At 31.5% G+C, this 16,431-nt stretch overlaps 1 protein-coding gene and 1 non-coding gene across 18 annotated transcripts in view; both read right to left on the bottom strand.

Moving 5' to 3' along the window:
• The window catches only part of LOC105560698 (liprin-alpha-1), a 53,194-nt gene that overhangs the window by 17,429 nt on the left and 19,334 nt on the right, over nt 1-16,431 (bottom strand). For all 17 annotated transcript variants that reach the window (XM_012010031.1, XM_012010032.1, XM_012010034.1 and 14 more), the window contains 2 exons: nt 1,943-2,044; nt 1,570-1,734 (listed from right to left, as the gene is read on the bottom strand). In XM_012010031.1, coding sequence (XP_011865421.1) covers nt 1,570-1,734; nt 1,943-2,044 — 267 coding nt within the window. The remainder of the gene's footprint in view (nt 1-1,569; nt 1,735-1,942; nt 2,045-16,431) is intronic.
• Nucleotides 10,004-10,076, bottom strand: Trnat-agu. The gene has a single exon. It is a non-coding gene; the product is annotated as a tRNA-Thr (tRNA).

The following is a 16,431-nucleotide window of genomic DNA, read 5'->3' as shown; positions in this document are numbered from 1 at the left end:
TATATACGACATAAAATGATTTTCAGACATGTCTAAATGTTTAGAAAGAAAAAGAAATACGAACATATGTATAGTCCTTGCGTGAATTAAAACAGGCAATGAATTTGATTATGTAAATATGAATAAAAGTTTGATTATTCAATTATTATTAAATTTTATTATTTATGCTTCTAATTATCATAATCTTACTCTAATATTTACAAAAGTTTATAGTTAAAAGTTAAAAAACATTGAAACAATCTATACGGATGAACTAAACTACAAATTACTAAAGCATTGATAAAACACCAATAAACGGCAATACAAAGTTCATACAAACGATTAAATGTCAAAAAAATGGAAACACACACAATGTAAAACGCAATGAAAATAATACTGTAGATTTATTTTATTCTTCTAATTAACTTTTTGCTACCTTTTCCATATTGACATCAAGTTCTGTATTTCTCAATTAATCGTAACTTCAATTTGAAATAGGCACAGAAAAAGAGAAATTATTGCAAAAAATGCCAAGTTGTGACCAAATTGCTTAAAATCTTTGAAGCATTAACATGATTTTATAGAGAAATCTTGACCTTTATATTTATCTTATTCTGAAAAGTACTACAACAATTTTTTGGACTGTAACTTGATATTTTTAAATTTGTAATTTTTAATTTTATAAAAAAATATTAAACAATAAAAAACGTATAAAAAATTACTTTCTTTAAATTATAATTCAAGTCAATTAGAAAATTATCTTATTTAACATCTATTAAAATACAATATTATTTATATGTGCAAATAAAAGTAAAAAAAAAATATATATATATATACATATAAAAGTAGATGATTTGAATATTGTAGATCCAATGATAAAAAGAAGGCACAAAGTTTTGCCCTATAAGTTCGCAAATATACCTTTCCTCTTAAGGTAAGTAATCGCAATGTTAACGCATGTACATACAGTGATGGACAGAATGGTTGTAATACTTTTTCTTAAATTTAGGAACGCGCATTTAGATTCAGGTTCACGTTTCAAAACATTTTTTCTTAGGAAAATTTTACTTGAGAAATAGATCAGAAACGCTCCAAATGATTTCGGAATGGTCATCGAGTAAAATATTCCTCGGACATTTTGGAACTTAAACCTGAATCTAAATGCATGTTCCTCATAACGTAAACTCGTTAAAAAGAGTGTTGCAATCATTCTATCCATCACTGAACATAAGTACATGTATGTGTTGTTTCATTATTACCGGACAATGAATACTATTTAAACGCGAAACAAATTGATACGAGTATCTTTCACACAAGCAATTTTTGCTACTCTTGTGTACATCACAAAAACAATAAATCACATAGAGTACATTGCGGTATTTATATAACTGACAACAAATCTCTTTTGTTTGTCGGTAATCAGGCAAAAGTTTTTTTGTTTCTGTACTGTAAGATTACCGAAAAATTAGAATCAACTCAAAGTAAAATTGACTTCAGTTTCTTCTTTTTCTTTCATAAAAAATATTGTAAATAAATCCTCGTTCTGTAGAAAACCATAATGACAATATAATATTTGATGAAATAGAATACCTTTTCGTCCAAAGCTTTGTGGTGTTCGAAAAGGCTTTTCAAAGCTTTGAGTACTTCTACCTCAGACGATACACCGGATTGCGCAGCGGCCTGACGTTTCACAACCGTCATTCTGAGCGATCGTTCATGTCGGGATACTAAACACTCTAGATGTTCCAGTAAGAGCTGCAAATATTAATAACAAAGCATATGACATAACTATACACTGATCATTTTCTTATCAATACATTTTTCTCGCAAATTTTTATATATTATTACATTTATTGTGCTTTAAATTTAAATATTAATTTATTAAGAAAAAGATTAAAACGCCTATAAAGTCCTGTCAAGCCATAAAAAATTGTTAGAATGTTAGAAAAATTCAGCTACGTACACGTGTGTTATTTCGTTCCGCTTTTAATTCGGAGATTTCTTCTTCTCTTTCCAGGATACTCTCTCGCGCCGCCGCCAATTCTTTTGTCAGCTGTGAAAATTCCTGTAATAAAAAGACACATTAATATCAAAGAATTACTTCACAAGAGAATCAGATAAGAAAAATGCCAAGAATATGTCACCATTGATAGAGATATTAGGTATATGGAAAAAATAATGCATTTACATTTTGTTTTTTTGAAAATAGCATAAAAATTTAATTTAAAAGATCTAATCAATAATATTGTACGCGCAATATTATGATTTAAAAATATGTGTCACATAAAAGAAGTAATACCAGAAAATTACAAGAATAAGGAATAAAAATAAGGCAGTAAACACATACGATTTTATGCGTGATCATTGTTAGTCATTTTTATTAAGTTCTGAATGTATCCTGAAGAGTTCTAGCACCTCGTGAGCGCTACCGAAAACTAATAATGCTCGAAGCGCTACGACCAATACATAAAAAGTTTTGCGATTTTTCGTATGTGGGATCGAAAGATTTCCAAGTTCCAAAAGATAAAAAATTGTTTAACAGTTATGGCAGATCCATTGAGAGTTCTGGGTGGCACTTCTAGAGTTTTAAAAGAAATTCTAATGGCAAAATGAAATACTTTGACTATTTTTAATATTACTGCTCATTTAGTAGTTTTATTTTGTGAAATTGGCACTTCAAGGTTAAAAATTTTTTTTACAGTTCTGGTAGTTTTATTGAGGTCTGAGTAACACCTCGAGAGTTTTAAAGAAAATTTTAATGACAAAATTAAATATTTTCAATACTTTCAATGTTATCGTTGATTTCGTGATTTCATTTTGTGAAGTTAGAACCCCTAGTTTTTTTCAGGGTACATTCCAAACTTAAAAAAATGATTTTTTGAAAACTGGAGTGCTAACTTCACAGAAATATACGATTTTTATATTGCAAGTGGTTAAAAATAAAGGATTCATTTGTACAAACATCTCAAGGGCTAATAAGTAGGTTCTATGTTAAAATCTTGGTCTAATTCTTATTATTATTCTCATCTAAAAGTTATTATGCAGTACGTCTACTTTCTCAAAGATATATTCTTATTTATTATTATGGATATTCTTAATTTTAAATAGGTTTTGCTTTAATCGAAGTTTTATTCTTGATCAAGTTATAGTAGAATAATTCATCTCTAAAATTGGAAGAAATTGTACAATACATATATGATGACCTTTCTCTACATTTTCGCACTAAGGAAAATACATCTCAATATTAGCTTATAATAAATTCGCAGTTAAAAGGACAGGAAAGACATCCTGTAGGTATATAAAAAAAATAAAACGTTTCGGAAAATCACCTGCAACAAGACATGATGAATCTTGAAAACGCGTTCCTTCGAATTACTAGACAATCGAAAAGCGAAGTTTTTGATGCTCGACTACGATGCTGCACCTCAAAGAAGTCTTGACTGATACTCTTAAACAACGGCAACAGGCCGACAGTCCAAATATTTTCGATCAATCTTCCAGCTACGTCACTTCGTTCATATCCGTTGTTTCCGTTTGACATTAGGACGACTCGAATAATTTTTATCGATCAATTAATTACATTGTGACATTTTACTCTAAATATTTGACCTTTCGACTTGTTCCAAAATATCACGTATCGATTATCAGTTCCAGTTGCACATAACTCTTAAATAGATTTTTCTTTTATTTTTACATATTTATGTAAGCCAGCGATATTACTCGGTAATATCTGTTTAGGGATATTTGTATCGCGTACATCTGCATGTTTCAAATCTCTTTAAATATTTTTACAATATCTGCAGTTATTTAAAAAGTGTCAGCGTAAATGTATGTACTTATTATATATATAAGATATCTAATAAAATACAACCAGAAGAGAGATAATTTGTTGGAAGAAAAGATAAGTTTTTATTGCAAAATTTTGTTTGAGAAAAACTCTATATACAATAGCCTTTCACGACTTATATTTTTCTCTGCCTTACCTTACATCTACGATTAATACGGTCAGTAGTGCCTCACTGATTTTAATTGGCTTGGGATATGTTGTAGAGCATTAAAAAGTATTAGACTCGTAATTTTTAGCAGCATTTCTTGAAATTTAAGGGGTAAAACAGTCCCTCGAAAATAACAGATTTTTTCATTTTTTACGAGTATCTTCGAAAAGTTTATGAAAAAATGTTTTATACAAAAGTTTTATTATTTTTTATGCTCTTTACAATGGCGTAATCGTATTTTTCGAAAATGTAAAATTTTTTAATTTATCCCCACCTCCAAAAATCAAATTGTAATAGCATAATAAATAAAAATATACATTAATATATTTGGCATTCGATGCTCCTAAATTTTTCAAAAGTAATGGGTGACGGTGAGTTAAATTTAAAAAATTGATGTTGTCGAAAAATGTGATTACGACATTATAAACAGTATATAAAATAATAAAAGTTTTGTAAAGAACGTTTTTTCATAAATCTTATATTTTCCGAAGATAAAAAAATAAAAAATCCGTTATTTTTTAGGGACTGTTTCATCTCATAAACATCAAGAAACGCCGCTAAAAAATATAGGTGTAATACTTTTTGATGCTCTACAATATATTCAAAGCCCATCAAAATTGGTGAAGGACACTTCCGACCGTTCGAATTCCCTTGTAAGACAGTCTTAAACGTTTACGGATCATTTTTTTGTCATTAACCTTTGTCATCGCATCATCGAGAATTGCACGTGAATTTTAATCCCATTCTACGCGCACATTTCAAGCAACAAATTCAATATTGCATGAAAATTTTGTCTAATGCGACATTGTTTTGACAACACATCAATAACTGCGCCAGTGGATCGATATCGACGCGAGAAGACTCGATTTCACAAGTTATTCTTACAACTTTGCAAAATTGCACGGCGTTTCTGTTTTATTTTTTTAAACGGTGACGCACTTGGAATAGTCAATCAGATTACCGCGAATAAAGCTGACATATTGAGTGTCAGGGATAAATATTTCATCTATTTATCTGCAGAAAACGAAGACGATATATTTAGTTTCTGTCACTAAAAATGTTGAAATAATCCGTTCGATACTTAATAACTTTTAAAATCAACAATTATAAGAAAATAGATAAAAATATCACAAATATCAAAATTGCATATGCTTTACACGTTTGTGAGTCATAATTTATTCTTTTTATAACAAAAAATAAACAAAAACAAGAAAAATTTAAGCTAGTTTGTTCGTATAATTGCCAGTTATTAATTTGTCACGAGAAAAAAAATTATTGTGATCTCCCCCCTCGAAGAAGAAAAATATCATTATCACATAAAAATTAAATTATTTGTATTAAACACAATATAAACATTTTCAGTCTCTCTTATAAGAAACACATACATAAAAAATCATGATGTTGTGTCGTATAATTACACCTAATATTAACAGGAAAATTTACATAAGCATACTGATCACTAATTATACCAACAAAAAAGGAAATCATAAACACTTAGATTTCTCATATATAATTCACTTATTTTTCACAAAATCGCAAAGAATAAATTTTCTTCATGATAAGACACTGGTGCATTGAAAAAATTTTTATGTCTTTTATAGATTGCATGTGAAACAATACTCATGATGTATAAAATTATACTAACCGTAGAAACGAGTCGCGCTACTAACGATACGTTAAATAAGAAATGTGGGTTAACGGAGAAGGGATTGTCCCGGGAAGTTCATGCGCACGACGATCTTAATTTTCGTTACTAATAATATTTGCTGTGATTTCACTTACTGAACTCTTTCTGTGATTTCACTTTTCATAAAGAACGCGACGTTACATAAAATAATATTATATATACATAACATCTAATCCTAACATTAATCAACCCTTGTCTTTTGCCTTTGATTCTAAACATAAATTTCTTAAAATGACAGTAAAAATATCAGACTTAAATTTTTTTTACAATAAAAAGTCAAGAGATAATTTAAACCGATTTATATTAGTTATTTATTGTTCAAAGGAGGTTTTATTCGAAATTGCATATACTTATTTATTCCCCATCTGTTTGTAACTTTCATCAGATATATTTTTATAAAGTATTTAATACACTATATAAGATACAATCAAATCAAAGGTTTCTAAAGTTTCCAAGAAATTCGTTATACTTAATCGATACCCCGTTCTCCAAAGAAGTACAGTGACAATTTAATTCCTTCATGTTCAATGAAATATGATATCCCAGTACATACATTACAGCCACTTCAGCACGATAAATCGAATAAAACTTATACAGAAATTTAGTGTTCTTTGTTGCTAATTTGTTGCTCAATTCCCGATTTAGTTGCTTCAGCCGATTTGGAGAAAATAGTGGTTGTGCTAACTTTAATCTAAAGTTAAGATTAAAGTTAGCACACACATAAAAACAAAGATAAAAAATAAAACACATAACATATTTTTAGAGCGAATTTGTTGCTAGTTACTGTATTCTGGACTTTTCTAACCCTCGAAAACCACCCCCTAGCTCTCCTACACCAGCACAACACCTTAAAACTGTGAATTAATAAGATATTTCGATTGAAGACGGTGCATCGATTTTGTTGCTCTAATCAGATATTAGTGCACAGCTATTCTTCGCCAGCACAACACCTTAAGACTGTGTACTAATCAGTTTTAAGGTGTTGTGCTGGCGAAGGCTAACTAGGGGTGGTTCTCGAGAGTTAGGGGTGGAGCAACAAAATCGGATTCATCGCGAGTGGCGAGCAACAAAATCAAAGAAATGCATTCAATCGAAATATTTGACAGATTTGCAGTTTCAAGATGTTTTTTTAATCTAGAGTAACTTTGAGGGTGGCTTTGGTGTTTGGTGTTTAAAAGTGGAGTAAAAAATCCAAAATAGAGCAACTAATTAGCAACAAATTCGCTCTAAAAACGTATTGTTTTTATTTTTTATCTTTTTTATGGCTGTGCTAACTTTAGTGCTAATCACTATTTTCTCCGAATCGGCTGAAGCAACAAAATCACGACTTGAGCAACAAATTAGCGATAATAGAACATTAAATTTCTATGTAAGTTTTTTCGATTGTGCTAAAGTGGCTGCGTCAACTTAATAGACGTATAAAGCACGTGTATAAGACTCCCGTTTTACATTCTTCAAGTTTTCGTAGGTTTATTTCCTTTTATACATATATGAACTCTATCACAACAAAATGTCATATAGATATTTAACGTTTTCGAGGATTAGAACGCACTGTAAAGAAAATTATGTACCTCATTCTTATGGCACTTCGTGTCTATTTACTCACTTCTTTCACATTTTTACATGTTTCCTTCATGATTATGAAAAACTGATTGTACCACGTGATTTTACGGCTTAAAAAATATAAAAAAACATGCACGTTCCACTTGCCAGCTGGGAGAAAAAAAGGTTACCTTTTACACATCCTCCTATGACCATCGTCTCACCTGTCCCTATGACGATATATTCGTCGAGTGGTAAAATCGAGTTATCTTAGGTATCTCTCTTTTGATTTATATATTTCTTTTAAATATAATATAGAGTAAGTCATTGATAAGATGCCAATCCGTCCAAGATGTCACTTTGTTAATATTTTCTTTATTATATTATATTGATTATTTTTATTTATTATTTAAAAAGTGATTAAAAAATTGAAAAACAACGTTCTTTAGTCAGAACTCTTTCTAGAACTATTGTAAAACTCTCAGGCGCTTAAAATTTGGCAAGAAGCCATTATAAGATTCGCGAAGGACAAAGTGAGACGGAGCGTGAACTTGGTGTTTCACTTTATCCGAACCAATTTTTTGCTTTATGGTAGAACTATTTGTTTAATAAGTATATCAGGAACTCTAGAACTATTAAAGAAGAAGCCAGAATTTCCAACAGTTAATGAGTTTTCACGAAATGAGATGCTAGTTTCACACATATAAAGAAAAAATTGGAAACTTTTAAAGTAATCGTTTTTGGCTTCTTTAACGCCATTTGTTTCAAAATTGTAACGTGATAATCAAATTTAACGAATAACTTCGTATTCAACAGGCAAAAATATGTCAGAAGTAACTACTATTCACACTCGTGTTACAAAAATGGTGTTCGACAGTGTAGTTAATCTGATATCCCCGGTCTGGTATTCTCGATTTATCCAGGGTTCATGCGTGGATTTTACCCGAAATACTTTTGTCACTAAAATACAATTCACAGATACTGAGCCTATTTATTGCCTGTTATAAACGCGAAGAGGTGGTTTCCGTTGCAGATAACTTACTTTAGTAGTAAGAACATTTTCGATTTTACCTTATAACTCTTGACGTCGTATATCAATCGAGTTATGATCATTAGAACTATTGTTTTACTAGGCAAAATTTGTCCAACGACGCCCACATCAATGATGGATACTGATGGATAGTTTTGGGCATTCTCCTTTTTTGGGAATTTAAAGAGCGCGTTGTTATGTAATTTATGTGTTAAATTTTTATCAAGTGGGAAGAGGAGGACCAGCTAGGCATACATAAGATTTTGAATAGATCACTAACAATTATAATACGTTAACAATAAGTACGCATATAAAAGTAAATTGAACACAATTATTGCGTACTAATACGGTTTATAAATAAACGCGTATTCAATCAAATACGATCAGTCGCATGAGAGTATTATCAAAAGAAGAAATGGATGAGCTCATGATAAAATAGTCGCGACCTCAGGACGACCTGAGTGAACTTTTGGCACGGTACGATAAAATTATATATCTCAATCTGACCTATAAAAGAAGTAACACAAATCAGTCAATCGTATAGGCAAAATGTAAAAATAACTCATTATTTTATCAGATATGTATTATATTTACTGGAAAAATACCTAAATAAAAAGAAACCAATAATTTTGTTATACCTGTATCCAAGTACAATTTAATCTTTGTATTTTCTTAATATACCTATGCAACTAATTGTAAATAATCTTATTCTGAACACGTCCTCTCAGTACTCATTTAAATTACTCGCATGCAAGATAAAAGTATTATGCTCTGATGACATGACATAGCCATTGAAACATAAAATCTTCTCTCCTTTTTTTCTATCATTTTCACAGTTTACCTATGATTATGTAATTACGTTTCACGTTACAAATGTTAAGTAGCATATTTTAGAGAACATGATAAAAATACAATGATTAAAAGTATCAAAAATACATTGATATCAAAAATAGAATTATCGCACATCTATAATCAGCTGTATACAATTTTTGTGTTGTTACTACTTAAATTTAACAAATTATTTTTTTAATTAGTAAAATAGACGCCAAGTAAACATACCAATTGAACGCGAAAGAATTATAAGCGATACATATCTCATTTCTTATTTCCATTTAAGAGTTTTCTCTATTTCAACCTATTATAAATAATACAATTATAAATATAATATTTTTAATTTTCTTACAAAGATAATAATATTATAAACTTTAAAATACTACATCAAAAATTTTGCAAGATTATGGGCACTAATGTAGAATACTTGTGTGTATGTTTTTAAGTTAAAAAAATCATTAAAAAGTGTGGCGTATTGACTTTATGTACAAGAGGACTTTAGAGAAATTAGTTGCTTTACCGATCTTCCCACTAAAATAATCCTACAATTATGTGCTCATAAGATTTCTTGGTCCCGAATTTTGTATTCGTTCTTTGTTTAAAAGTATGTACATAATTCCAGAATTATTTTAATGCTAAAGTCGATAAAGTAACTAATTTCTATAACGTGTTTTACTCTTGTACGTGAAGCTAACACGCCACATTTTTTATTGAGTTTTTTCAACTTAAACAATGAGCACAAAATTTGCGACCAGAATATCTTAAGAACACATAGTTCTAGAATTATTTTTATATCAAAATCTGCATAACTGATTTCTTTAATAAATTAGTATGGTTCTCATATGTGTTAAACACAAATTTCAAGAAATAAAGGACTCAGAGCCGTAACAGGGTGGCAGTGTCTAAATATTTTATTCTAAGTTTATTGCGAAAAAATATCACCTCGGCCAGGGTTTGAACCTGGACCTCCCTCTCACTAGGCGGGCGTCTCAACCAATTCGACCACCGAGGCATGTGGAAATATTCATCGCAGTAAAAAGTCCATATTTTTCGCAATAAATTTTAAAATTATAATAAAATTATTTAGACATTTAACATTCCGTCTTAGCACTTATTCCCTTACTCCTTCGACTGTGATTTCACATCAGAGCCTTATGAATTTATTAATTGTTTAAACAATTTAGCTCTAATCATTTAGGTGGTTCACTACAAGCAATTAAGTCTATTCTGTTTTATCCAACTTTATGATTATACATATATATGTTCTAATATAAATAATTTTATTTATTAATTTAATAATATGTAAGTTTACTTATACCATTAATAAATATATGGTATAAGTAAACTCAGTCAATTTTTCTTTCTTTGTGCCAAAAAACATTGGTTTATGCAACACCAATCATCGACGAAAATAATCTTTAAAATCGAATTTATTATGTAGCCAACAGAATACAACATGCACTGAAAATATTACAGTGTGACATATAAATTAGGAACGTCGGTATCGTGCATGTGTGGAAAGTAGTAGTGGATATTTTAAATACTTGTAAGGCTCATTAAAATATACGTAACATTCATTTACTTTCAATCATTATTAACTTCTTGCAACTATTGTTTCATAGTGTCGTTCTAATTCCATTTGAATTCATGCTTTGTCGTCAATGACGATATACTTATTAATCGATTTACTTGTAAACAGTTACGATTAGTATACATATATGAAGGATTTATTATTCTTTTGAAAATCAGCTATTACCACCCCTGTGAAGTTAGCCCCCCATTATTAAAAAATTTAACTTTAATTACGAGTTCCCTAGAGATTTACGATAGTTCCAGAGTTCTTGATGGATTTAAGAAATAGTTCTGCCCATTAAAGACGTTAAAATGAATTTTTAAAAATGGGGGGCTAACTTTACGCAGCCCCCCCTTTTTCGTAAACTAATTTTTTAATGGAGTTCTAGATAGATTTCGCATAGTTCTAGAGTTCTTGATACATTTTAACAACAATTCTGCACGAGAAAGTAAAAAAAAAGCGAAGTTGAAGAATCAAGAAACAGCACCCCAGAAATAGGCATAACTATAAAAGTATTAATGTAATGGAATTTTGCAATTAGGATTTTCGATAGAACTCTGCGGGGGCTACCGGGAACTCTCAACAGAACTGCCGGAACTGTGCAAAAAATTTTTTCGGGTCTTATAAGACCGAAACTGACACCTAAAATCGCCCATAACTTTTTCCCCTTTAATCACACAGACTTTTGCCATTAGGATTTTCGATAGAACTCTGCGGGGGTACCGGGAACTCTCAACAGAACTGCCAGAACTCTGTTCAAAAATTTTTTCATTAAAGCTCAACTTTTCTTACATATCAACGTTTTTCACGAAAACACACGTGCATTTATGTAAAAAAAAAATCTCTTTTTACTATTTTCATACAAAATTAAATCTCCATAGACAAACTTATATACAGTAAATTATCATATAGTGATTCATTATTGCAACCGAAACGCAATGTCCATCCATCGTCATCTATCCCGCTGCTGGATTGTGTAGTACGTGAATAAGTAGAGAACTACTGTTCCCCAAGCTGCAAGTAATGTGTAAGAGGCAAAGTTCATTCATGCGCTGGCGAGCGAATAGGTGGGGTGGATATTGATCGAACGGAACGCGTACGCCTAGTGCATTGCACTCGCTCTCTCGTGCGCTTGTTGCTCTACAAATTTCAGCCACTAACAAATAAACGGACGACAAGGTCTTCTTTGTTCCATGTTTTGACACAATAGTTTTATCTCTTTTTTTTGTATAATAGGTTTCAATTTAATACAAATATTTTTTAAGGAATAAAGGACTAAGAGCCGTGACAGAGTGTTAATGTCTAAATCTTTCATATTTTAAATTTATTGCGAAACATATTACCTCAGCCAGGGTTTGAACCTGGACCTCCCTCTCGCTAGGCGAGCATCTCAACCAATTCGACCACCGAGGCATATGGAAACACTTCTCGCAATAAACAGTCTAATGTTGATTCCCGAATGCCACCTATCGTGACAGTATTCGAAAAACGAGAACTGCGTGCCGACTTAAATCGTCAGACTTAAAACACAGTACAATCATTGTATACAATGACATTGTATATACAATGATTGTACTGTGTTTTATATAGGGATGATAGGAAATGTCTTACAATAGCTCGAGTTCTAAATATTCTCCAGAAGATTATCATCTTCAGAACTCGCGCACTGTAAGATATATATCTCGAAAACGAAAAATTGCACCAAAACGAAACAACGCATATTTTAAAGCTAAAAGTTGATACTTTAGTATGGCATTAGCAAAACTTTAACAAAAAATTTCTGTCAGTGTTACAACATCATAAAAACTCGAAATCGTCGTTCTGGCTTCTTTGACACGATTTATTTCAAAATTGTGACGTGATAATCAAATGTGGCCAACGAATTCGTGTTCAGCATTAGGCAAGAATACGTCGTGTAATTATTCATATTCGTGTTATAAAAATGTTGTTGGATGGTGTAATTTATCTGGTAATCCCGCTAGTATCCTTGATTCAACTGGGTTAATGCATGGATTATCCGCCATGACGGCTTCAGCTTTTACCCGAAACACTTTCGCTAGACTCAAATACAGTTCAAAGGTATTTCTTGAACCTGTTGCCTGTCGTCACTACGAAGAGATAACTTCCGTTGCAGATAATCCACTTTTGTAACATTTTTATTTTTGGCTCTGTAACTCTTGACCTCCTGTACCAATCGTGTTATGACTATTAGAACCTTGATTAGAACTTTTGTTCCACTAGGCGCAATCTCTAACAATACCCATTGACAAATGCCAATGGCCAGTTTTGGGCATTTTCCTTCTGACAAGGTTGCGCTGATGACATTCAGATCGATAGAAAAGAAATATTCAAGCAAAAGAAAGTGAGAGTAAGAGTAAGGAATAGCGTCTGTGAAACTGGCACAACCTTCTATGAATATAAAAAAAATACTAAGCGTTCTAACAGCACTTTTCATAGTTCAATAGTTTCTGATAAAAATTAAAGTGTTCTGCATTCCTTATATTAAAAAAATAAAAATTGAACAAACGAACAACCTCCCCTTTACTAAATCATGTTGAAAATTATCATATTTGAAAAGAGTTTCCTAGAGTACTAATCGAGATTCACAATTTCAGATTGATATTCCACCAATTAACAATTTTTTAACCATTTTTTTATATCCGCACTCAGCACAACAGTAAAAATATGTCATGTGCGGTGGGAGGCAAGCGGTGAACATCTGAAGCCCACGTCCCATCTATTGCTTGATGCTTCTCGTGTGCTCATTCCCCCAGACGTTTTTATTTATTACTTGGAAAACTATTGAGAATTTTGCAAAATAATATAGGACTTTTCGATTCAGTTTGCCTCGCTTTATTCAACTTTTCCGGTTGATCCGCGAATTGCACGACACCCTGTATGTACGTATATACAGAGCGTTATGTAATACCCGTCTCATCTCTTATTTACGGATGGAACGGACTAGACTGAGTCCAAAAGTCCTTTACCATTTTGCAATGTTTCGCAATAGTTAACGAGTTATTAATTATTAAAAATCGCTATCTTAACTCAGCCTACCGCCCAATTCAAATGCACTGCGAGATCCGGCCGTTCCGCAATCGGTGTTGCCAGGCGCGCGGGGAGTTGTTTATTATACGTAGCACTTTTGCCGTGTGTCTTAAACAATTCCCCGCGCGCCTAACAATGCCAATCGCGGGACGGCCACATCTCACCGCAAGCTTGAATTGGGCGGTAGGCCGGGCTAAGACAGCAAGTTTTAATAATTAATACCTCGTTAACTATTGGGAAAATTGCAAAATGAGTAGTAGAGGACTTTTCAACCCAGTCTAATCCGCTCTATCCGTAAATAAGAGGTGAGGCAGGTATTACATAACACCCTGTATACAATATATGTATATGAATCTCGATTAGAACTTATTTTATTGTACTGAAAGTATTATAGGAATAATAAAAGTTGGCAGTGATTTCGAAGATACGTGGTATCTCACTCGATGGTTTGGCAGACCATCATATGAATGCAAAGTGACCGCATCACCAAAGACCTGTCTAGTAAATAAACAAATTCCCCATCGCTTCTCTACTTGTTGTCCTCGGAGTGGGTGAATACAAAATAAGCGTGGCCTACATAATAATAAATAGGAGAGTATTTTCCGGGGAAATTTATGGGAATAGAGTTATTATTATCGAAAAGATCTCGCAAAGTTTTATTCGTATATCGTTACGAGATTGTCTGAAATTTCATTTCTATCATAGAATTAATTGATCTTAATATAATATTTATTGGCGAAATATCTTTCCGATTTCTTTACATTACACAATAGAATATTTTAAATAATATACTCTTTCCAATTTAAGATACACTTGCAGTGTAAAGAAAACAAGATATTTTCTGTTTTTTTTCACTGATGTAAGAAATAATCCTTTTTTTACATTAAAATAAATTTCTATAATAAGAACTATGTAAAAGTAAAACTATGGAAAAAGGAAAGATCAATCATTACAGCCAATTATTAATTGTATGGCATAATTAAACAGTTTATCTTTACAGATTAAATAAAAAATCCATATTTTAAAAAATAGCGATAATATGCACAAAATTACACAGAAATATATACTTGTGCATATTTATTTAGCCATTTGACATTTACGTATTTGTGTTAATAAATGGTTAAAAAGTAGTGAGAAACTTGGGTGAGAATGAGATAATTTTTTATATCCCTGACGTAAATGATTGAGATGAGATGACAATGTATTTGTGAGATTCTGCAACCATTTTCTCTGGTTTATGAAGCGCACATAAAAAGCTGTATTTTGTCGTCACGCGAGGTATTTTCCTAGATAGCGAGGTAGGGAGATTTACATCATTGGATAAAAAAAGGCACGATAAAAAATTACGCAAGTCGTTCGTTACGAATCTTCACGTGTAAACAGCCTGGACAAGCAGGGTATTGCGTATAGAAAGCAATTTCAGTTTTCATGATTTGTCAAAGATCAATATAAATATTCGCTGCTTTCAGTGCTTTCACTACTTCCACGTATATTTTTAAATACGTGGAACGCTACTCTATTCGAGAAACTTATCCGAATTTTCTGGATTTATAGATTTCAAGATTGAATAAGCACTCTTAAGCAGAACCAAATGAGCAAAATCGAATGCAACCTACTGGATTACTTAGTACTTATTTTGTATTATTGAATAATACTTTTTGTATTATTGAAAAAACTTTTGTATTATTTGCACTACCAAGAATAATTTTGCATCCCATGCCATTTAAGAACAAATCATAGTGGTGCAAACTTAATAAAATTTTGAAGAAGTAAAGTACATGTAAAATTATTATCTATTGGTTTTTTCTAATGCAAGAATAATTTACCCAAAGATTCCATGGAATAAGATAATTTAATAATTTGGAAATCAATAAGTAACTTAATCAAAAATAAAATATTTCATATTCGTCTTTATTTGGATGTATTATTGTGTGCATTAATGGTATTCACCCAAAACCACTGATCTTTTTCGTTTGCGAAGCAAATTCAAGTAACGTAATGAACATACAAAGATACGTTTTTAAGCATTGTACAAAGAAATTAATCGTCACGAAAGATCCAGAGCGTACTAAACAATATTAATGAACGTAGCTATAATAGAAAATACAAATTAATATAAAGAAGAAATAGATTTTAATTAGAATGATAAGTGTATGTGAAGCTAGCGTCTCATTTCGTGGAAACTCATTAACTATTGAGAGTTCTGGCTTCTTTTAGAATAGTTCTAGAGTTCCTGATACATTAAACACATAGTTCTGGCCTTTAAAGCCAAAAAATCGAATAGTGCAAAGTGAGACGCCAACTTCACCCAGCGTCTCACTTTGTCCTCCGCCTATTTCCCGGCGGCTATTTATCGGATTTCAAGAGCCCTAGAGTTCTACAATAGTTCTAGCAAGAGTTCTGGTGAAAAAACGTTGTTTTTCAATTTTTAAATAATTTTTATCAGTCGAGAGATACATCTTAATACGGACGAACGTGAGACGCTGGTTGAAATCTCATAGTTCTGGCTATTCTAAAACAGTTCTAGTGTAGTTCCGAACCTATTCTTAAGTTTTCCGAACAGTTCTATGCGCTGGCACACTTGCATAATTTTTTAAAAAATTATAATCCTCGAAAAAGTGGCCTTAAAACACATACCTATGAGACGCTCGTCGAAATCTCATAGTTCTGGCTATTCTAAAACAGGCCACTTTTTCGGGGAATTTAATTTTTTTAAAAATCGTACACGTACGCCAGCGCATAGAAC

The sequence above is a fragment of the Vollenhovia emeryi genome, unplaced genomic scaffold (assembly GCF_000949405.1).
Source record: "Vollenhovia emeryi isolate VEMERY1.0 unplaced genomic scaffold, V.emery_V1.0 DF939225.1, whole genome shotgun sequence".
NCBI classification, from domain to species: Eukaryota; Metazoa; Arthropoda; class Insecta; order Hymenoptera; family Formicidae; genus Vollenhovia; species Vollenhovia emeryi.
This window is presented reverse-complemented; position numbering and strand designations above follow the sequence as displayed.